This window comes from Rhinoraja longicauda, chromosome 6 (assembly GCF_053455715.1).
Source record: "Rhinoraja longicauda isolate Sanriku21f chromosome 6, sRhiLon1.1, whole genome shotgun sequence".
Lineage (NCBI taxonomy): Eukaryota > Metazoa > Chordata > Chondrichthyes > Rajiformes > Arhynchobatidae > Rhinoraja > Rhinoraja longicauda.
The window spans coordinates 27,517,013-27,539,774 of NC_135958.1; the positions used below are offsets into that span (position 1 = coordinate 27,517,013).

General features: G+C 41.2%; 1 protein-coding gene across 2 annotated transcripts in view; it reads right to left on the reverse strand.

Annotated features, from left to right (window-relative positions):
* wwox (WW domain containing oxidoreductase) overlaps window positions 1–22,762 on the reverse strand; it is an 881,881-nt gene that overhangs the window by 585,950 nt on the left and 273,169 nt on the right. The window contains exon 7 of one of the 2 annotated variants that reach the window (XM_078401743.1): window positions 15,763–15,948. The exons of the other annotated variant lie outside the window; for it this stretch is intronic. Coding sequence (XP_078257869.1) covers window positions 15,763–15,948 — 186 coding nt within the window. The remainder of the gene's footprint in view (window positions 1–15,762; window positions 15,949–22,762) is intronic. 2 annotated transcript variants of the gene reach the window in all.

Genomic DNA, 22,762 nt, shown 5'->3' on the forward strand with positions numbered 1-22,762 from the left:
TTATTCTCAGATCCATTTAGCACTCACAGCCACAGACTAATTTCTATTCTTACACTGATGAAAAAAATGCAGAGCGATATCCCCTTATTGCATGCCCTTATTTTCCCCCCTCAAGGGAATTTGTTTACTCTGTATTTAGTTAAAAAGTGATAGACTCGTATAGTCATACAGCACACAAACAGGCCCTTCAGCCCAACTTGTCCTTGCCAATCAAGATGTCCAATCCAAACTAGTCCCATTTGCCCACATTTAGCCCATATTCCTCAAACCTTTCTATCCATGTACCCATATAGGTGTCTTTTATATGCTGTTGTAGTATCTGCTTCATTGATCTCCTTTGGCAGTTTGTTGCATATACCCACCACCCACTGAGTGGAAATGTTGCCCCTCTCACCTTACTTCCTCTGGTTCTTGATTACTCTACTCTACTCTGTGTATTCACCCTATCTGTTCCCCTCATGATCTTATACGCCTTTATAAGATCACTCTGTCCATAGCTGGGAAGATCTTGGCTCGCATCCTGCTCAACCGTCTCATTCAACACCTTGAGCAGGTTCTCCTTCCAGAAAGCCAGTGCGGATTCCGTGCTGGACGTGGAACTGTCGACATGATATTTGCTGCACGCCAACTCCAGGAAAAATGCCAAGAGCAGCACAGCGACCTGTTCGTGACCTTCGTCGATCTGACAAAGGCCTTCGACACTGTCAGCAGAGATGGCTTGTGGAAGATAATGCAGAAGTTTGGCGGTCCCAGCAAGTTCATCACGATTGTCCAGCAGTTCCATGACGGCATGATGGTGAAAGTGCTAGATAATGGAGACGAGTCGGAAGCCTTTCCAGTGACAAACAGCATGAAGCAAGGTTGTGTTCTTGCCCCTACACTCTTCAGCATGGTCTTCTCTGCCATGCTGACTGATGCCTTCCTTGACTGCCAGGATGGAATACACATCAGGTACAGGACTGACAGCAGGCTGTTCAACCTCAGGCGCCTGCAAGCTGTTACAAAGGTGAAGGAGACCATCATCAGAGATTTCTTGTTTGCTGATGACTGCGCCCTCAACGCCAACACAGAGCAGAAGATGCAGCATGAAATGGACTGCTTCTCACAGGCCTGTGACAACTTTGGTCTCTCCATTAGCACCAAAAAGTCTGAATTTATGTACCAGCCAGAGCCTACCAGGAACCACACATCACGGTGAAGGGGCAGAATCTACAAGCAGTCGACAGCTTTATCTATCTGGGTAGTACACTCTCGCGAACATTGACACTGAGGTCAACATCAGGACTGCCAAGGCCAACGCTGCATTTGGGCGACTCCATGAGAATGTTTGGGAGCGGAGAGGACTCAGCCTTACCACCAAGCTGAAGGTCTACCGTGCAGTGGTACTCACCACTCTTCTCTATGCCAGTGAGACCTGGACGGTCTACAGCAGACATGCCAAACAGCTCAACCACTTTCACTTGAGCTGCCTATGCAGACTCCTTCACATCAGGTGGCAGGATAAAATTCCCGAAACAGAGGTCTTGGAATGGGCCGGAATCCCCAGCATCCACACCCTCCTACAGAAAGCCCAAGCCAGATGGGCAGGCCATGTTGTCAGAATGCCCGAGAGTCGACTGCCGAAACAGTTTCTGTGTGGAGAACTGTGTCAGGGCAAGCGCTCAGTAGGAGGACAGAAGAAACGGTTTAAAGACTGCCTCAAAGTGCCCCTCAAAGACTTGGTCATCAACCTCAGCGCTTGGGAGTCTCTTGCTCTGGACCGTCCAACTTGGCGTAGCAAGCTCACCACAGGAGCCCGTGTAGCAGAGAACAGATGCACTGCAGAGGCCCAGAGGAAACGCACTGCGCGCAAGGCCCGGGCTACCTCCACTTCCACTGCAGCACCCATCCACTTGTGTCCTACGTGTCGGCGTGCCTTCCGGGCCCAGATTGGCCTCACCAGTAACTTCCGGACCCACAGTCACCAATCCTCCAACTGAAAGTGAAGTCATGGTCATCTTCGAACCCGAAGGACGAACAACAACAACAACAACTTCCTCTGGTTCTTGATTACTCTACTCTACTCTGTGTATTCACCCTATCTGTTCCCCTCATGATTTTATACGCCTATATAAGATCACCGCTCAGCCTCCTGCGCTCAAAAGAATACCTAGTCTGTGCATCCTCTCCCTGAAGCTCATCCCCTCAAGTCCTGGCAACATCCTTCTAAATCTTCTTTGTACTCTTTCCAGCTTAATGACATCCTTCCTCTACTCCAAACCAACTCCTCTTTGATGGGTTCCCTTGATCAATTGCTGTTTGCCTTTCAATGAATATATGCCAAATCTGTTGCACTACTTTGTTCATTGATTACAATTGGCCAATTAATCTTCATTTTAAAATCTTTATTTACTTCTGCACTTTTCTTCCCAAATTTGGTTTCACACTTGAGGCCAGTTCAGGAAAGAATTACTGAACAATATAAAGCACAAACATTGCATAAATCCAAAAGAATTACAAAAATATTTAACTGCATAGACCAATCTACTTCAAAATGTGTAGTTGGAAAAAAAAAATCCTTAAATAAGAAAACAAAATGGCATCTCATTCATCCATCGTACCATCTATTGTAGATTCTGCTTGGTCTTGTCATTTTTCAGTCATTAGTCTGTCAAGTTTCAATTCCCCTTTAACGTCAGACAACTGGCAGGGTTGAAAACAAGCCGACCATTAATGGTGCTTTCACACCTGTTTAATATCATCTCATTTTCATATCTACTCTCTATAAATTAGGGGCAGTTTATAGAGGGCAACTAACCTACAAACCCACATGTATTTGGGATGTGGGAGGAAACCTGAACACCCAAAGGAAACCCACTTGGTCACATGGAGAACATGAAAACTCCACACAGAAAGCACCCAAGGTCAGAATCGAACCCAGGTCTCTGGCTTCATGAGGCAGCAGCTTTACCAGCAAACAATGCAAATGTCCTGGAAATTAACTCTGTCCAGCACATATAATATGTCTTCCTCAAGGATCTCGACCGGAAACATCATGTATTCATGATCTCCAGGGATGCTGTGTGACCCGCTGAGTTACTCCAGCTTTTTGTGTCCATTTTCGGTGTAAACTAGTGCTTGTAGTTCCTTCCTACTCACTATATCTCCTTCAGTGTCCTTTATTCCAAAGAAAACAACCCTGACCAAAGACGTTTCTCCTCACAACGATAATTCTCCAAACTTTGCAAATACACGCACATCCCAACTAATGTTTTATAAAGTCCTAGCATCTGCTCCATACTGTTCTGCACCATGACTCAGCCAACTATATATTAATGTAGGTCACCTATATACCTTCTCAATACCATTAGCTACTGTGCCCTGCTGCCTATCGGGATTTGAAAGATCCCCATCTTCCTTTGCATTTGAGTAATCCACCTTATAGCATTCATTTCCTTGCCTTGATTGTTTTCTCCAAATGCATTACCTCACATGTATCCAAACTGAACTCTGTTTCTCATTTTTTGTTCCCATTCATTGATCATTTCTGATGAATTGATATTTTCCCGAAGCCACCTTTTCTTCTCCACTGTTGATCACTGGCCATTGTGATTAAAATGTTGCCCCTCAGGTACCTAATAAAGCTCACCTGAAACCTATGCCCTTAAATTCTTGATGCCCCAAGTCTAAGAAAAAGATTCTGTGCATTCATCCTATCAATGCCCATCATGATTTCATACATCATGAAATCTTTAACATCATCCCTCAGTCCCAGACACTGCAAAGAATAAAGTCCTCACCTGGAGTCACAGTGTGGAAACAGGCCCTTCGGCCCAACTTGCCCACACTGGCCAACATGTCCCAGCTACACTAGTCCCACCTGCCAGCATTTGGTCCATATTCCTCCAAACCTGTCCTATCCATGTACCTGTCGAACTGCTTCTTAAATGTTGGGATAGTCCCTGCCTCAACTACCTCCTGTGGCAGCTTGTTCCATACATCCACCATCCTTTGTGTGAAAAAGGTACCCCTCAGATTCCCATTAAATCTTTTCCCCTTCACCTTAAACCTATGTCCTCTACTCCTCCATTCACCTACTCTGGGCAAGAGACTCTGTGCATCTACCCAATCTATTCCTCTCATGATCTTATACACCTCTTTCTGATCATCCCTCATCCTCCTGCACTCCAAGGAATAGAGTCAATAGACAATAGACAATAGACAATAGGTGCAGGAGTAGGCCATTCAGCCCTTCGAGCCAGCACCGCCATTCAATGCGATCATGGCTGATCATTCTCAATCAGTACCCCGTTCCTGCCTTCTCCCCATACCCCCTCACTCCGCTATCCTTAAGAGCTCTATCCAGCTCTCTCTTGAAAGCATACTCAATCTCTGCCGATAGCTCAGGCCCTCTAGTCCCGGCAACATTCTCATAAATCTTCTCTGTACCATTTCCAGCTTGACAACACCTTTCCTATAACATGGTGCCCAGAACTGAACACAACACTCTAAATGTGGCCTCACCAACATCCAATACAACTGCAACATGACCTCCCACAACTCTCCCTAGAACCCAGTCTGGCAACATCCTTGTGAACCTCTTTTACTCTCTTTCCATCTTAATGGCATCTTTCCTATAGCTGGGTAACCAAAGTCTAACACTATATTCCAAGTGCGACCTCATTGACATCTTGTACAACTGCAATACAACTTCAGTCTTTGACTGAATTGATGATGCTGTTTTCTTTTCATTTATGTTGCTTGACCTGCTGAGTATTTCTGGCATTTTCTGTTTTTAAATGGAATTTCCTTTCTTTCTGGCAAGCACCAAAGTTTCAAAACTTTTATTTAAAATGAATAAATATCATATTTAGTACTGGAATCCATGAAAGTTGAAAACAGAGTTCAATGAATAAAATGTCAATTCAATACTTTGTTCCATTACCCTAAATTTTGTCAGGAGGCTTCTTAAACAATAAAATAAATAAATCACTCTATATCCTTGTGAATTTAAAGACATGGATCTAATTCACTCTTGATTACCAATCACATTCATTTCAATGTGGTTAATTTTTTCCCATGTTTATAAATTACCGGAGTGATCCCTAAAATCAAAGTGCTGCATATTGTGTGATTTTCTAAAATAAATGTTCATAGAAATTTTATACTGATTGCAGAACTCTACAAAGAGCCAAAATACTCAATTCAATTTCATGCAAGAAAGAACTATGTATATTGTAAGGCTGTGTTATATTAAGGACACAAAATTCTGGCTTTGAGTCAGACATGCCTTTGGAACCAATTGCTCGCAGTTAGTCATCTTGCGTATTCTTCAGATAAATTTACATGGCCCTTCCAAATTATAATCTTCATGGTACAAATCAGAAGAATTCCGACCTGAAACATCATATGTTTCTTTTCTCCAAAGACGCTGAGTTACTCTAGCATTTTGTGTCTATCTCCAGTATAAACCAGCATCTCCAGTTCCTTTAGACTTTACAGATTTAGCATGGAAATAGGCCCTTCAGCTCACAGTGATCATCCCATGCACTAACATTATCCTACACACTCGGGACAATTTATAATTTTACCGATTCCAATTAACCTACAATCTTTTTGGTCAAGAACCAGAAAACAAAGTACATAGGTTTAACTTGAGGGGGGGATAGATTTAATAGGAACCTGAGGGGTAACTTTTTCACACAAAGGGTGGTGGGTGTAGGGAACGAGTTACAGGAGGAGGTAGTTGAGCCAGGTACTATCGAGATGTTTAAAAAACATTTGGACAACCACGCGGATAGGACAGTTTTAGCGGGAAATGGGCCAAACGTAGGCAGGTGGGACTAGTGTAGATGGGGCATGTTGACCAGTGTGAGCAAGGTGAACCAAAGGGCCTTTTTCCACGCTGTAAGATCTATGATTCTCTGACTCCATAAGTCAATCAAGGATTATGGGGAGCAGACACAGAAGTGCTTATGAAGATAAGATTTGATCAATGGCATAGCAGGTTCAAGGGGCCATTTTGCCAATTCCCTCTTCAGTTACCTATGTCCTTACAAACAGTAACCAGTAAAACATAATCTCAGATCAATATCATAAGAAAAAGTAATCGCTGGTCTAAAAAGATCATTTTTCTTTTATTGCCAACAGACAAGAAATATCATTAAAAAACCTGAAGCATTCAGAAGCATCAGTGTTTTTTAAATGCCTCTAAAGTTCCAAAATATTCCAAGGCACTTCACAATAACATTATGAAATAAATTGTAAACAAAAGTAAACAAGGAAATATTAAGGCAAATTACCAAAAGTCTGGTCAAAGAGATATCTTAAAGGTAAGAGAGGCAAAAGCTACAGTGCTGGAGTAACTCAGCGGGTCGTTAAGCATCTCTGAACATGGATAGGTGATGTTTTGGTGTGGAACCCATCCCAAAACGTCACCGAGCCATGTTATCCAAAGATACTGCCTGAACTGCTGAGATACTCCAAAGCTTTGTTTTTTTTTGCTCGATTGCAGCACCTGTAGTTTCTTGTGTCAAGAGAGCCAAAAGGAATTGCAAAATATATTTTCTTGGTAGGCTAAGACTCAGTGCTTTATGAAAGATAAAGCATTTAAAACATAATACTCAAGAGCTCAGAGTTGAACCATCTCAAATCTCTGAGCCGCATATGGAGCTAGAGGAGGTTGCATTTGCAGAGGAGGGCAAGACTCTGGAAACCAGGAAGAGAAGATTAAAATCCAGCATTTGCATAAATGTAAGTCAGCCCGCATATGTGTAATGAGTGACTTTGAATATCGGCAACAGAGTTGTCAATGACATTAAGCTTACTGACGGCTATTCAAAAGTATGCCAATATAGTCAAGTTTGGAGAAAAAAAATACATGGATGAAGCTTTCAGCAAAGACAAGCTGATAAAAATGCAGAATCAATCAATGAGTGGGAAATGGAATGAAACAATCTTAGTAATGGTACAAATGAGTGTTTGGAATATGATCTTGAGATCAAATCAGGCACCAGATGCAGTCTGATACAGCCTCACACAGCTAGCAGAGACTGATGGAATCGGTGATGAGGTTACAGAGTTTTCAGCAGGGATCGAAGGCACAAACTCTAATGTCAAAAACATCAAAATCTCCTCAGATGAGAGATGTCTCAGAAGCAGTATGAATTTGTTGTATGAATGTAATTAAAATACAATAATAAACAAACTTGTTAATTGAGTATTTTTTCTGTGCTGTTCGTGAAAGTCTTATATTGAAGACAGTAGAAGTCATATGATTAAATGTAACCGAGTTAAACTAAAGGATCATAAAGAACTGAACAATTATATTTTATTATGATTCCAAAAATGTTTCGTTTTCAAGTAAAAAATATAGTGTACCACAAACTTGTGGCACATACTTAATCTGAGGATTTGCAAATTAGAACTTGAAATTCATCAATCATTGACTCCTTGACACAATGTAACCTGACACTGCTGTGTGTGGCTTTTTACCTTTTCAATATAGACTTCTCTTGTTTTTTTCCTCAATAATATCTCAGCTGAAAATATAGGTTCTGAGCTGATCTGCAAAAGCTGTTTGTATTGCAATACTTGAACTTCTCATCCTTGATTTTCATCAAAGCAGTATTTAATTGCATTTTTTCTCATGCTACAGTAACCTCAAGTGGATCTCGGCAAGCTGTACTGATTGTCAAACAACAAATCAATGAAGGTCAAGCCATTCTGATTTAATCAATCTTTATTCCGTACAAAACCAAAATCAATCCTTCACCTTTGAACCCACTGGCCTGAGCTTTGGACGAAAACTGTGATTGCGGTCACACCCATGTAGAGAGCCCACTGTCGTGATGCACCAAAGCTAACTTGTCCTCGTTGCACCATGGAAACTATTACAAAACTAAACCAGTGCCTGCATGAATCCAATACTCTAACTCACTCAAATATATCTATATTTCTGGGCCATTTACTATTCCTGTCAAGTGGTCATCATTTAACTTAATTAAACAATTTAGTTTACAGATTTGGGTATTTCTCATTCATCACTGTTTTCTGCAAAATAAATTACTCAAAGATTTTTTTTTAATTGCGTGTGTATCATTTTTCTCCAATCAGGAGTGCTGGTCAGTTTGAGATGCTCGACTTTATAACACCTCTCTCACCATTTGGAAAACGATGTCAAAATGCAAAACAGAGGTGAATTTCACACAACCTATTCCGAAGAGTTACAATAGCGTTTAGGTTCAGGGAAAAAGAATGTTTATGACTTTGCCAGAATCTTTCTGCTTTCTCCCCGAACAGTGCATACATAAAGCAGATGGAACCAGCACAGCTGAGAATATGATAAGCTGCTGCCGTGACCACCCAGGCATATAATTTTGTAAGAATATGCATATGCTATCGGGTGGAATCTGAACAGAAACATAGGTGCAGATAAATGTGCAAAAAAAAATCTTGAGTTTTTTTTTGTTGCAGAAATCAGTTATGACTGATGATTACCCAAATTCTGCAAACAACACCATTTAACTAATTAAAATCATGGCCACTTGAAAGGAAAAGTGAATGGCCTGGAACTTGTGAATCCGAGACTTTCTGCACAACAGAGGAAATTTCACTCCGACTTCTGACGCCCGCACTTGTACAATTGAATGCAGTCATTGTTGTCAGAAACAAAATGCTCCATCGCATGGTATTCTATTGCAGTCCTGCTGGATTCTGCACTGGACTGCTTATAACCTGACATGGACTTGCCCAGAGTAACTTTCTATAGGAGGCCAATGAACATAGGGGGCAGCATGATGGCACAGAGTAAGCTACCTTACAGCCAGAGACCAGGGTTCATTCCTGACTATGGGTGCTGTCTGTACGGAATTTGAACATTCTCACTGTGACCGCGTAGGTTTTCTCCGGGTGCTCGGGTTTCTTCCCACACCCAAAGACGTACAAGTCTGTAGGTTAATTGGCTTCGGTAAAAATTGTAAATTGTCCCTAGTGTTAATGTATGGGATAGTGTTAGTGTACGGGGTGATCACTGGTCGGCCAGACTAGGTGGGCCAAAGGGCCTGTTTCCACACTGTATCTGTGGGGAAAGTGGGTGGGGGTGGGGGTTGAGAGCAGAACTGCAGGTGGAGATGCAGATAAGGACACTATTCATAACTATGGGGGGGGGGGGGGGGGGGAGAGGCGGAACATGTTGCTAACTAAAGAGCACATCTCAGATAGATATAGGAGGACCCAAACAACCCTTCCAGGTGAGACACATTTAGATTTACCTGCACCTCCACCAACCTTGTCTATTCGGTGCTCTTGATGTGACCACCTGTGCATTGCTGGACCAAGCGTAGACTAGGCAGCTGCTTCCTCAAACTTATGCTCTGTCCAGTAGGCCCAGCTGGAGCTCCCATTTGCTGACCATTTTAATTGCCCTTCCCATTCCCATACCGACCCGTATGTCTTCAGCCACCTACATGCAAAGATGAGGCCATGCACAAGCTAGAGGAACAATACCTTATGTTCCGCATGGGTAGCCTACAACCCAACAACATGAGCATAGAATTCTCCAACTTCAGGTAAACCCCCACCCACCCTTCTCATCTTCCCAGCTTCCCCCCGACCATGCCTTTCTTTCCACTTCCCTCCATTGGCACCCAGTTTCTTCCCCCTCTTCTACCTCCATCTTTTCTTCTCCCATCTCTCCCTACCCTTGGTGTCCCATTTCTCTCCCCCCACCACATAATTCTCTTCTGCCCACCATCCCTCCCTAAAATTCCTTCCTTCAGATTCCACCATTTGCACCCAATTGCCTTCTCAACCTCCTGCCTTTGTGCCCCTCCTCACCTGGATCCACCTATCATTTCCCACCTTGCCTCACCTCCTCCCCTTCCCTCTTTCTACCAGCTATCTGCCCTCGACTCCATCATTCTGAAGAAGAGTCCTGACCCGAAACGTTATCTGTCCATTTCCATCCACAGATGCTGCCTGACCGCTCAGTTCCTCCAGTACTTTGTTTTTTGACGTATACACATTTTGCACAACTTATGCTTGTCCCCTTGACAGGTTAGGTGTGTTACTGCAGTCATTTGTTTTCTACAGAGAAGAAATTTTCCACTGAACAATTGGAAAGATCATGTGCAATGTACCAATTTCATAACATCAACACGGATGATTTCCCCTTTCAGCCATATGCTTAAGGTAAATGTGGAGGAAGAACTGCAGATGCGGGTTTAAATCGAAGGTAGACACAAAATGCAGGAGTAACTCAGCGGGACAGGCAGTATGTCTGGAGAGAAGGAATGGGTGATGTTTTGGGTCGAGATCCTTCTTCAGACAGATGAAGGGTCTGAAGAAGGGTCTCGACCCGAAACGTCACCCATTCCTTCTCTCCAGAGATGCTGCCTGACCCGCTGAGTTACTCAGCATTTTGTGCCTGCTTAAAGTAAATAATTGGTACGGAACAAGTAGTAAATTAAAGCACTCAAACTGACCAGATTTCGAAACAGATTAGCAGTTTCTTCCTTCCAGTTTATATCTTTAATGTCTGCTGTTTTTCGGAAATGACATAGGATGTAATTTTCATTTTCACACCACTCGTTTCAGTCGGATGAGAATTAGAAAGTTTCACTGATAGGCAATCGAGCCCCAACTGCATTACCACTTAGTGGCGGCACTGGAAATGACTCCCACACTGTGTCTCATCCATTGGCATTAAGTTCACCACCAACCTTATTACAGAAGGAAATAAATAGCATCCAGTTATCTACTGCTCACTACTTTATGAATTTGGAGTATGATAAATAACACCTCGCACATGGCACAGCAGGTAGAGCTGCTGCCTCACAGCACGAGAAACCCAGGTTAATTCCTGACCTTTGGTGCTGTCTTTGTGGAATTTGCACGTCCTCTGTGTGACCACGTGGCTTTCCTTTAGGTGCTCCGGATTCCTTCCACATCTCAATGATGTGCGGGTTTGTCAGTTATCATATCATATCATATATATACAGCCGGAAACAGGCTCTTTCGGCCCACCAAGTCCGGGCCGCCCAGCGATCCCCGTACATTAACACTATCCTACACCCACTAGGGACAATTTTTACATTTACCCGGACAATTTTTACATTTACCCAGCCAATTAACCTACATACCTGTACGTCTTTGGAGTGTGGGAGGAAACCGAAGATCTCGGAGAAAACCCACGCAATAAACCCACGCAGGTTTATTGTAAATTACCCCTAGAGTGTAAGGAGTGGACGCAATAGTGGGATAGCATAGAACTAGTGTGACCTGCACTTCTTTGAAATGGGGAGAGAAAACAGAGAACCCAGAGGAAACTCACAGGAGAACATGTAAACTCCACGCAGACAGCACCTGAGGTCAAGATTGATCCCAGGTCTCTGACGCTGTGAGGCAGCAGCTCTACCAGCTATTCCACTATGCTGCAGCATTATCTGGAGGCTTCATATAATCTTGTTGATGAAAAAAATTGACCCATTCAGCAATTTAAAGCTAATATTTAAATATAACAACCCTAAAGAATATACATTCATAATTTTAACTATTTACACAAACTTTTTAATTAATTTTGCAGATTGCAGACATCCACATTGTACATCATTTTGCAGTTTGCTGAACCTTCACATTCACTATCAGGGCTGAAGAGAAGAAATGTGCCAAAAAAACTTAAATTAAGTACAAATCCAAGGTCTACCCTTGTCTAGTTCAGCACAATATAAAGTTTGGAAACTTTTGAGTGTCTCTTCTTAACAAATTCCACTTGCTTTGGTGCCTTGAAGATATTCTGCAATAAACGTAAGACTGAAAGGTAGGGGTAGATTGATCGGATTTCCTCCCTGCTTTCCATCCCATGAGGATGCAGTCACCACAACTAGGCACAAATGTAGTGGTTGAATGAAACTAAAGAGGTCATTATGGTGGTTCAGACAAGCTCATAAAAAAACAACTGATCTAGCCAACCAGAAGCAAGATCAATAAAGCATACAGAACTGGAGAGAATGCACTGGAAGAATAGCTGGCAATTATAATGTCTATCTGGAGATGCGAGTACAGTGTATAGTCAAGTGTGCTGTGACCCAGGGATACTGGGATTGATGAAAGAAACAGGAGGTCACCTCTTAACAGGATGCCTAATGTAGCTTCTTAGTTATGACTGGGGAAGGATCATGAGGTTTAAAACTCAGTGAGTACTTGTGCACAGCAACCAATCATTATATCTGAACCATGAGTTAGAAAGTGCCTTGGGATTACAAGGCTGAAGGAGAATGTGTTTTTGTTTTGGCTAAAGATGCTGCTGGCCTGTTCTCAGCGATGTACTGCACAGCAGGGTTTAACAAACCATTTTAAGAATAGAAATTTTAAGGTTGAGGCTAAATCTTTTGGCATCTGAAGATACAGTACTCATTAAAAGAGTATAGAACATAGACCAGTAAAGCATAGAAACAGATCTTTCAGCCCAAAATGTCTATGCCAACCATGATGCCAATTTAAACTTTATATCTACCTGTACATGGGCATTATCCCTCAATTCATTGGCTACTCGTGTGTCTGTATAAATGCCTCTTAAACATTGCTATTGTATCTGCTTCCAATATTGCAGTACACTCCAGACACCTACCACACACTATGTAAATAACTTGGTGGTATACCTTGTTTAAATGTTCCCCCTCTTGCCTTAAAGTTACCCCCTCTAGTATATAACATTTCCACATTTTTTTTACATTAGGTCAAAATACTCAGACTATATACCTCTTCTATACCTCATAATTTTATAAACACATCAGGTCATCCCTCAGCCTCTGATGTTCCAGAAACAAAAATCCAAGTTTATCCAACTTCTCCTTATATCTGGAGACATAAGGACTTGCAGATGCTGGAATCTTGAGCAAATCACAAAGTGCTGGAAGAACTCAGCAAATCAGCCATCATCTGTGAAGGGAATGGGCAGGAGATGTTTCGGATCCGGACACGTCATCAGATTTAAAATGGAATTTGGAAATGTTGCTTGTCCATTCCCTCCAAAGATGCCACCTGACCCACTGAGTTCCTCCAGCTCTCTGTGTTTTGTTCTCCTCATAAGTAATATTCTTTAATCCAGGAAACATTCAGGTTTTACACCCTCACCAAAACTTCCACGTTTGTTCTGAAATGCATTCATCAGAACTGCACACAATACTCCAAGCCTGGCCTAACCAAAGTTTTAAGCAGCTGCAACATGGTTTCCCGATTTTTATACTCAACACTTTAATTGATACAGGCAAGCATACCTTGTGCTTTCTTTACCAACCTGTCTACTTGTGTTGCCACTTTCAGGGTGCTTTGATTTTGATCTCTCACTACACCAGTATTCCTACGAGTCCTTCCATTTACTGTATTTGTTCCCCTTACATTTTAACTCAGAAACATGTCACACTTCTCCTGTTTATTGGTCGTTACCAATAAAACGTGGAATTGGAACATTCTTTGAAATGCAATTTGATGGCAAGACCGCAAGTTCTTTTTTAGAAAAAAACAAACATCAAGTAGCAGTAAAAAAAAAAATTTTTTCTTTCTGCAACTTCTTGATTGCAATTTTTAATCACAATAATGCCATCAAATCAGATGGCAACGTTAGAAAGTCCAACAGCAGCAGATGATAGGTGACTAACACTGGCAGACTCGGTCACCAACACCGCCTAATGTTACTGCTGGTGCAGATTTTGCTTGCAAATTCAACATTTATTTGGAAGCATGTGAATGGATCATGATAGCTAAAACAATGTTTCCTCAGTCAGAATTTAAGAAGCAGGTATTGTTCACATAATCTCTCACTTTACACCAGATGGGTTGATGCACTATTGTCCATGAATCTCCAGTTTTCATTCAGCCTCTATGTACGATTGAAAATTTTATTTTAAATTACAAAATAATTATTAAGTACTGTCTTTGGGATAACTATTAACATTTGAAAATATTAAAAGCACACACTGCTAGAAATTGAAAACATTTCCACCAAGTTATTATACACTGCACAGTTTAACATTAACGCAAAATCAAATTAATTTGAAAAAAACAACTCTTCTTAAGACATGCATGAACCAGGATTTTCATTCCTGGTCTCTGACACAACCAAGAGGCATGCGTTATTTTCCATCGTTTTTCATTGTCACATTCATGGCCCTTGTCATCAGAAGATCATAATAAAGAGGAGTAGAATTAGGCCATTCAGCCCACTGCGTCTGTTCCACCATTCGGTCATGGCTACAATTTATTTACTTCTCAACCCCATTCCCCTACCTTCTCTCCATAACCTTAGATGCCAAAGTAATCAAGAACCTATCAATCTCTGCTTTAACAAAATACCCAATGATTTGGCCTCCAGAGCCGTCGGTGGCATTGAGTTCCACAGATTCATCAAATAGATGCCATCTCCTCATCTGTCATGCAAAAGCAGATTCCAGGAATGAGCCTTATCCCAGTCCTGCACAGTAGCTCATGACTCATTCGAAACCACTACCCAAGCTATCATATCATATCATATATATACAGCGCGGAAACAGGCCTTTTCGGCCCACCAAGTCCGCGCAGCCCAGCGATCCCCGTACATTAACACTATCCTACACCCACTAGGGACAATTTTTCTATCCTACTGATCCGCTCTGCAGCTCCATACCATCCCCTATCCCCACATTCCATAACTACCTGCAAAAAAAGATACCAATCCACCACAAAACAGCAAAGCCTTTACCACCCCACAGGGTACAAACCCCATCACGCCAAGCTAAAAATCCCACTCTCAGGGATCCTCATCAGCTGTTCCTTGTTTTCCTTTTGCTTTGTAGCAGGCACATTTAATGGGAAGCATAGTTACTTTCATCCTGAGGAAGTCCGTTGTGATAAAAGCTCCAAATTATGCATACGTCTCCCAAATATTTTGACTCCATTGGACATCCATAATGGTGCAACATCAAAACTACATCGCAGCAATTTGAAAACTAGCTACACCAGAATAATTTAAAGAAACAAAGAACTGCAAATGCTCGTTTATACCAAAGATACACACATGGCGGAAAAGGATAGGTGACGTTTTGGGTTGGGACCCTTCTTCAGACTGAAAATAGGTGGGGGAGGGGGGGGTGAGTATAAAGAAGTGGTCCCATCCCGAAACGTCACCAATCCTTTTCCTCCAAAGATGCTGCCTGACCCGCTGAGTTACTCTAGCACGTTGTGTCTAACTCCAGAATAATTTGACTTTCCATACCAGAAATAAAATAGGAAGCACCTAGACTAAATTTTGTCTTCTCTGTATTAACTGTATTAACTTTATTTATATGCTGTAACTGTAATTCTTTTTTGTGCACAATCCGCAGGCATTGCCACTTTCATTTCACTGCACATCGTGTATGTGCATGTGACAAATAAACTTGACTTGACTTGACTTGATTTACTGATTATGGAGCTCTAAAACTATTTCACAATCACTTTGAAAATGAAGCGAAATTGAGCATTACATTATGGGGAGAGGAAAACAGATGCTGTAAAATCAGAATTGTTAGGCTCAAAGATGTTGCCGGAGTGTGGTGACTCTTTGCATACAGGTCCCATTAGGGGATCTGCCATCATCTTTTACAATCTTGCACTCTTTCAAATCTTTATCTCACAGTGGATGGTTTGATTGTATTCATGTACTTAGTTTTTTTCTTTGACTGGATAGCACGTAAACAAAAACTTCTCACGGCAGCTCGGAACACGTGATAATAATAATGAACTGAACTTAACCAATCTTCCACTAACCTGTGTGACTCAGAGGATACGATAATAACCCTTGCAGGTATTGAACGGCGGAGAACGTCTTGAAGCAGCTGCACGAGGTAGAAATGTCCCAAGTGATTGACTTGAAAAGTGGTTTCAAGGCCATCCACTGTCAATTGCCACGGAGAACCAAACACAGCAGCATTACAGATCAACACATGAAGGGATCTGTGGAGAGAACACAAGAGGAACATCTCAGACTCTTTAGAGTGGGTGAAAGAAAAGTGTCACTGGTAGAGCTGCTGCCTCACAGAGCCAGAGACCCGGGTTTGATCCTGACCTCGGGTACTGCCTGCATGAAGTTTACATGTTCTCCCTGTGACTGTATGGTTTTCCTCTGGGTGCTCCAGGTTCGTCAATGTTCCAAAGTCATGCGAGTTTGTCGGTTAATTGGCTTCTGTAAATTGGCCCTAGCACGTTAGGAAGTGGATTAGAAAGTGGAAAAACATAGAACTGGTGTAAATGGGTGATCAATGGTTGGGTTGACTTGTTGGGCCGATGGACCTGTTTATAAGCTATATCTCCAAACTAAACACAAAGATAGCACCTGTGGTCATCCCATCTGGATGTGCACCCATTTTTCCCTTTCCCCTTCTCCCTGTCCCCTTCTCCCTGTCCCCTTCCATTATATTCCTTCACATTTCACATTTTGTGTATCTTCTATCCTCATCTCATCATCTCACAACTTTTTATTTTTTCGTCTCTGGCCTTTGTCCAAGCATCTGCTAATCAAAACCCCTACTCATTTCTATTCACCTATCGCTTGCCAGAATTTGTCCTGCCTCCATCTCTCTTCTAGCAAACAACAATTTGATCATGTCAATGCACAACGTACAATGTCATGTATAATGTTTGGTTGCAGGATACATTTTCCTCGCCCATCGACCGGTGGTGTAGGATCTACATGGAGCAGTAGAGAGGGCTTGTGGTTTGTACATCTCTGGATAGGAAAAGTTTAGGGGGACGTGGGCCAAATGGGACTCCATTAGAAGGGGCCTCTCGGTCGGCATGGACGAGTTGGGACGTAGGGCCTTTTTTAATACTCTGTGACACTGTGTCATCTCTAAAAAAATTGTGTCGCTTGAGGTCCATCACAAATTCTGCAGCAGAATACAAATAGTTATAAAAACAGAGAGGGCCCATTGGAATAGGACCACTGCCGAGGTAAAGGATATGTCCCAGCATTTTGCTGGTGAAACTCCACACTAATTCTGTGCTTCTCTCAGTGCCGGAAATATTTTGAAATTCACAACATTCATTCTCGAAAGTGTAAACGTTCACAAGATACAGAAATAAATTCTTCTTTAAAAAGAAATGCCACAAACATTGTATAACCAAACATGTAAACTGTACCTGATTTTATTTCAAGCTATACATCTCAGCAGGCCATAATTGAGGTTATCAATCAAAATGTCACTGTACTGCATATGCAGCGCAGTAAGAAAATAAGTGCAACTAACATTTTGTTAAAACGTGGACAGATCTATACATTTCAGATGATTTGTTTTTCATCCACGACTACGGTAGTCACATTTTACTGACAAAAGTTAAACAATTCTTTCAGTATATAAGTGATAATTCGGATGAGTTGCACCTTTTTTAAAGTTTACTGGTACCATTTTGAATTCATCCTCCTTTGGTTTCTGAAGCCATGGACTAATAGAGATAAATGCAATAACTAGATATGCTTTAAGGTACAACTATTCACTATCTAAAATACTGAAACGTTTCCACTGAGGGTATTTTAAGGAGATCTGAAATGTTGCAGCTATCAGTGGTGTTGAATTTCTCCTGCAGAGGGCATTGGCAATCATTCCAGAATCGGAGAAAAATGGGTCTGTGGCATTTGGAGGGCTCTATGGTTCATTTAAAGTTCAAACCTGGTAGAAGATGCAATCAGTGTGTGCAGTCCTTCGAGCAGTTTGCATATCAAGCTTGTGTCATGCTGCCTGAAATTAGGAGTAAACAGTTGCAAATGAAACAGAGAGAGTGAGTAAGTTGGAAGGAAAGGACCAGCAACCCACAAAATAGTTCTAATCATTATGAATACCACTGTTATTCATTATTCATGGAACAAATTTATTCCAGAATTTCTCTTTTCAAATCCCCAATTGTGACATAAATTTACCTGTCCTCACCACTTTTATCAACCTCAGACTAAACTAAACCAAGCAAAACAATGCAAAGTATTTTATCTGAATTTATTCACTTATGAAGATAAAATTATTGCTTTCATGTAATGTGCGACAAAGTAGCTACAAGAAATAGCAAAATGTGAATCTCTGAAAAACCCTAACAACCCAAGGGTCCTTTAAAAATTTATGAACATTTCATAAGAACAGTACTATATTTTCCATAATGGTAATTTTACAACTAGAACAAAATGAAGCATTTAATTTGCGGACATAAATGGAGGACAATTTCAGATTTTTATTGTTATTAATATTATGCTGAACAAGTCATATTCTGCAGAAGTCTGTCCCAATGTCAGTCCAACTGCAGCCAAGAAAAATAAACAGATTTTCAATTATGTCTTCTGCAGTGATTTAAAGGAATCAACAAAAATAAAGCTTTGTTCGTTTTGACTATTTATAAACCATTGGCCTACATTCATTAATTCTTTAATTCATAATCTACTTGCAAAATTATAAAATATTGCAAATTAATTCATTACAAAACACTAAAATGTTACGGCATTTCAACACAGTGGCCCAGTGCCAGAGACCCGGATTTGATCCTGAAATCGAGTGTTGTCTGTGTGGAATTTACACGTTCTCCCTGTGACCACATGGTATTCCTCCAAGCACTCGGGTTTCCTCCCACATTACAAAGATGTGCACGTTTGTAGGTTGTTGATTGGCCACTGTAAATTATCCTTAGTGTATAAGAAAGTGGGATAACATGGAACTAGTGTGAACGGCTGAACGATGGTTGGGCTGAACTCAGTGGGCCAAAGGGCCTGTTTTCATGCTGTATCCTTCAATCGTCAATCAGTATGTCCATTGGCTGTAGGATCTAGTCAGACCCACATTATTCCTGATTGGCGATGATGCATAAAGCTTAGGGCGGCACGGTGGCGCGGTGGCGCAGCGGTAGAGTTGCTGCTTTACAGCGAATGCAGCGCCGGAGACTCAGGTTCAATCCTGACTACGGGTGCTGCACTGTAAGGAGTTTGTACGTTCTCCCCGTGACCTGCGTGGGTTTTCTCCGAGATCTTCGGTTTCCTCCCACACTCCAAAGACGTACAGGTATGTAGGTTAATTGGCTGGGTAAATATAAAAAAATTGTCCCTAGTGGGTGTAGGATAGTGTTAATGTGCGGGGATCACTGGGCGGCACGGACTTGGAGGGCCGAAAAGGCCTGTTTCCGGCTGTATATATATGATGATATGATGATAACCCATTTTCCTTCAATTGTTATGCAACACTTGAGGTAACCATTGCAGACCTATTTTACACAAGCACCAATTTAGGGTACCATTTCTCAAAGAGGGCAATGAGAGAATTTTCATTTTCAATCCTTTCAGGCGAGATGTATTCCGATAAAAATCAATGGCAACAAAGACAAAGATCCATTGAGGGAACACGTTGCTGCATTAAATAGGGGGAGAGGAAAATAGTTGTGATATTTCTTGTACATTTAATTTCTGACTTTTTCAATATTATTTCTAAATTCATTATTAAAGCAAGAAACTAGCAAACAGGGACAAATTGGATTCAAAATGGCTGACTGTCCGAAGAAAGGTCCCGACCCGAAATGTCACCTCTCCATGTTAGAAACATAGAAAATAGGTGCAGGTGGAGGCCATTCGGACCTTCGAGCCAGCACCGCCATTGTGATTATGGCTGATCGTCCCCAATCAATACCCTGTGCCTGCCTTCTTCCCATATCCCTTGATTCCACTAGCCCCTAGAGCTCTATCTAACTCTCTCTTAAATCCATCCAGTGATTTGGCTTCCGTTGCCCTCTGTGGCAGAGAATTCCACAAATTCACAACTCTCTGGGTGAAAACGTTTTTTCGCACCTCAGTTTTAAATGCCCTCCCCTTTATTCTAAGATTGTGGCCCCTGGTTCTGAGATGCTGCCTGACCAGCTGAGTTACTCCAGCGATACATACAAAAAGCTGGAGTAACTCAGCGGGACAGGCAGCATCTCTGGAGAGAAGGAATGGGTGACATTTTGGGTCGAGATCCTTCTTCAGAGTTGCTCCAGCACTGTCACCTTTTGTAAACCAGCATCTGCCGTTCCATGTTTCTGCCGAACACTTTAATACGTTTCAAATAGGAATAAAAGGAGGATTCTCTGATTGAAAACGTACAACCATGTCCCTAATACCCTCATCCTTTCAACATATAAATAAATAGTTTCAATGAAAAGATTGAACATTGGACCACAAATTAAAGTTTCCACCTAACACCGTTTGGAAACCCTGCAATGTACGTAGATCATAATGGGATGGTACAAAGGAGGTTGCAATCATTACAAACCATCAATAAATGGCACAACGATGATCAAAAAGCTTAATGATTTTAGCTCAAAGGGATTAGAATTCAAAAGTGAGGATATTAGAATTCAAAAGTGAGTTGTGCATAGCCTTTGAGTTTTAGGACTCAGTTGTCAGAAAAGATACCATGCCTTAAGGGAGTCCAATTGAAATACATTAGATTAATACCAGAGTATAAAGAGTTAAAATATAGCAGGTCATGAAAACTTGACTTGTATTCTCTCAAGACTAAAGGGCTGATCTAATTGAGGAGTTTAAGATGGTAATAGATTTCGATTGGGAAGATGCTGAGAAAGAGATAGATACAGAGAAAATATTTCTTTTTGTGGAAGGATCTCAAGGAAATCAGGACACACTGCTTTGTATACAAAGGATAGTAGAAATATGAATTTTCCTCCATCAAAGGGTTATATATGCTCCGGGAATTGTAATTTTGAAGAATGAGATTAATAGATTTTTTAAAAAGAAGAATGTCAAGGGATGTGAAATAAAGATGAGTAAATGAAGTTAAGGTATAGATCAACTATGATCTAATTGAATGGCAGAGGAGGCTCAAGGGGCTGATACTTCTCATACTTAAAGATTGCAAAGGTGAAACATATGATCTGAGAGTAAAATACTTTTTTTAAATTCCAAACAATTTCAAACATGCATTTCATAAACAAACTAATTGACTTTTGTGTTGGTTTGGGTCCTAAAAAGTTTCTACATTATTGGGGCTAATCAATGGGAGAAATGGCTTGGAAGAGTTTTTGAGCCGAGGATTTGGAAAGAGATTAACTAATATCCTCAGAAACCATTGTTAACCCAAAGTGCTTCATGGATTGGGTGATTCCAACTATGTGTTAATTCATCTCCCTAAAACATCCAAGCTCAGTTACTCCTCCCTGACAGTTCTTTCATCTTAGTTCTCAGTCGTCAAAGGTGAACAAACTGAACAAAAAAAAGATAAATTGCTGGAGTAACTCAGCAGGTCAGGCAGCGTCTCTGGAGAACATGGATAGGTGACATTCCAGTTTGGGACTATTCCTCAAAAAATGCCTAAAACATTATGTAGGTTAATTGGCTGGGTAAATGTAAATATTGTCCCTAGTGGGTGTAGGATAGTGTTAATGTACGGGGATCGCTGGGCGGCACGGACTTGGTGGGCCGAAAAGGCCTGTTTCCGGCTGTATATATATGATGATATGATTAAGAAAGGACATACGAAATATTAAAGTTAAAACAAATCTATTTTGTAACTATCATATCATATCATATCATATATATACAGCCGGAAACAGGCCTTTTCGGCCCTCCAAGTCCGTGCCGCCCAGCGATCCCCGTACATTAACACTATCCTACACCCACTAGGGACAACTTTTTTTTTTTTAACATTTACCCAGCCAATTAACCTACATACCTGTATGTCTTTTATCCTTCAATAAAACACAAAACCTGCATTTAACTAATAGTACCAACTATTTTCTTTAGCAAAATACAAAGTGCTGGAGGAACTCAGCGGGTCAGGCAGCGTCTGGAGAGGGAATGGACAGGCAATGTTTCAGGTCAGGACCCCTTTTCAGCTATTTTCTTGTCTTCAAATGCTCCAAAAGAGAGTTAGGAATTTCATATGCACAGGAACACCTTATCTTAAACAGTTGTCAATTAAGCATGGAAGGTATGTGAGGGACAATATTCATAATACTGAGTCAGGCTTTCAATAACTTCCAAATGGTGAACAGGTTTTGTACAATACCCGTTCTTCCATTAAATGACTGGTATAATGACAAAATAAAGAGGTTTTTACTCGAAGCATAAGCAGCCATTGATCATGAAAGGCGTCAGGAGAGAATATCTGAAGATTAGTTAACAACAGGGACTCTCAGTGACACAAGTACTTTGAAAATAGAACTGTGCAGCACTGATACAGGCCCTTTGGCCCACAATGTTCATGTGAACATAGCGTCAAGTTAAAAATGGTAGAATGTGGGCCATGCTCAGCTGCTTACAGGGAGCAACATGTTAAAAGAAACTGAACAAGAGGAAAAAGCAAATTGTAGAAACACCTTTTATATTGAATGAACTGGATAGAATTATTGGTTCATAAGAATGCAAACAAGCCCTTCAGCCCAACTCGTTCATGCCAACTAAGATGCACCATCTAAGAAATCAGGAGGGCAAAAAAGAGACATGAGAAAGCTGGTTGATTAGATAAAGGAAAATACAAAGATATTTTTCTGCCATTCATATACATGGAAGATGTAGAAGATACAAGAAAACAAGGCAACTCTTGTAATCAACCTAATCTACTATTTTACATACTTGTACTTAAGTCTTATTGCATCTAATGTATAGTAAGATTGTTTTCCAAACTACATGCAAACACGTAATTTCACTGTACCTAGATACATGTGAAATAAAGTAGCATTAAACCATTGAAGCTAGTCCCTCCTGTATGCATGTGTTTGGCCCATGCCCTTCAAAATCTTTCCAATC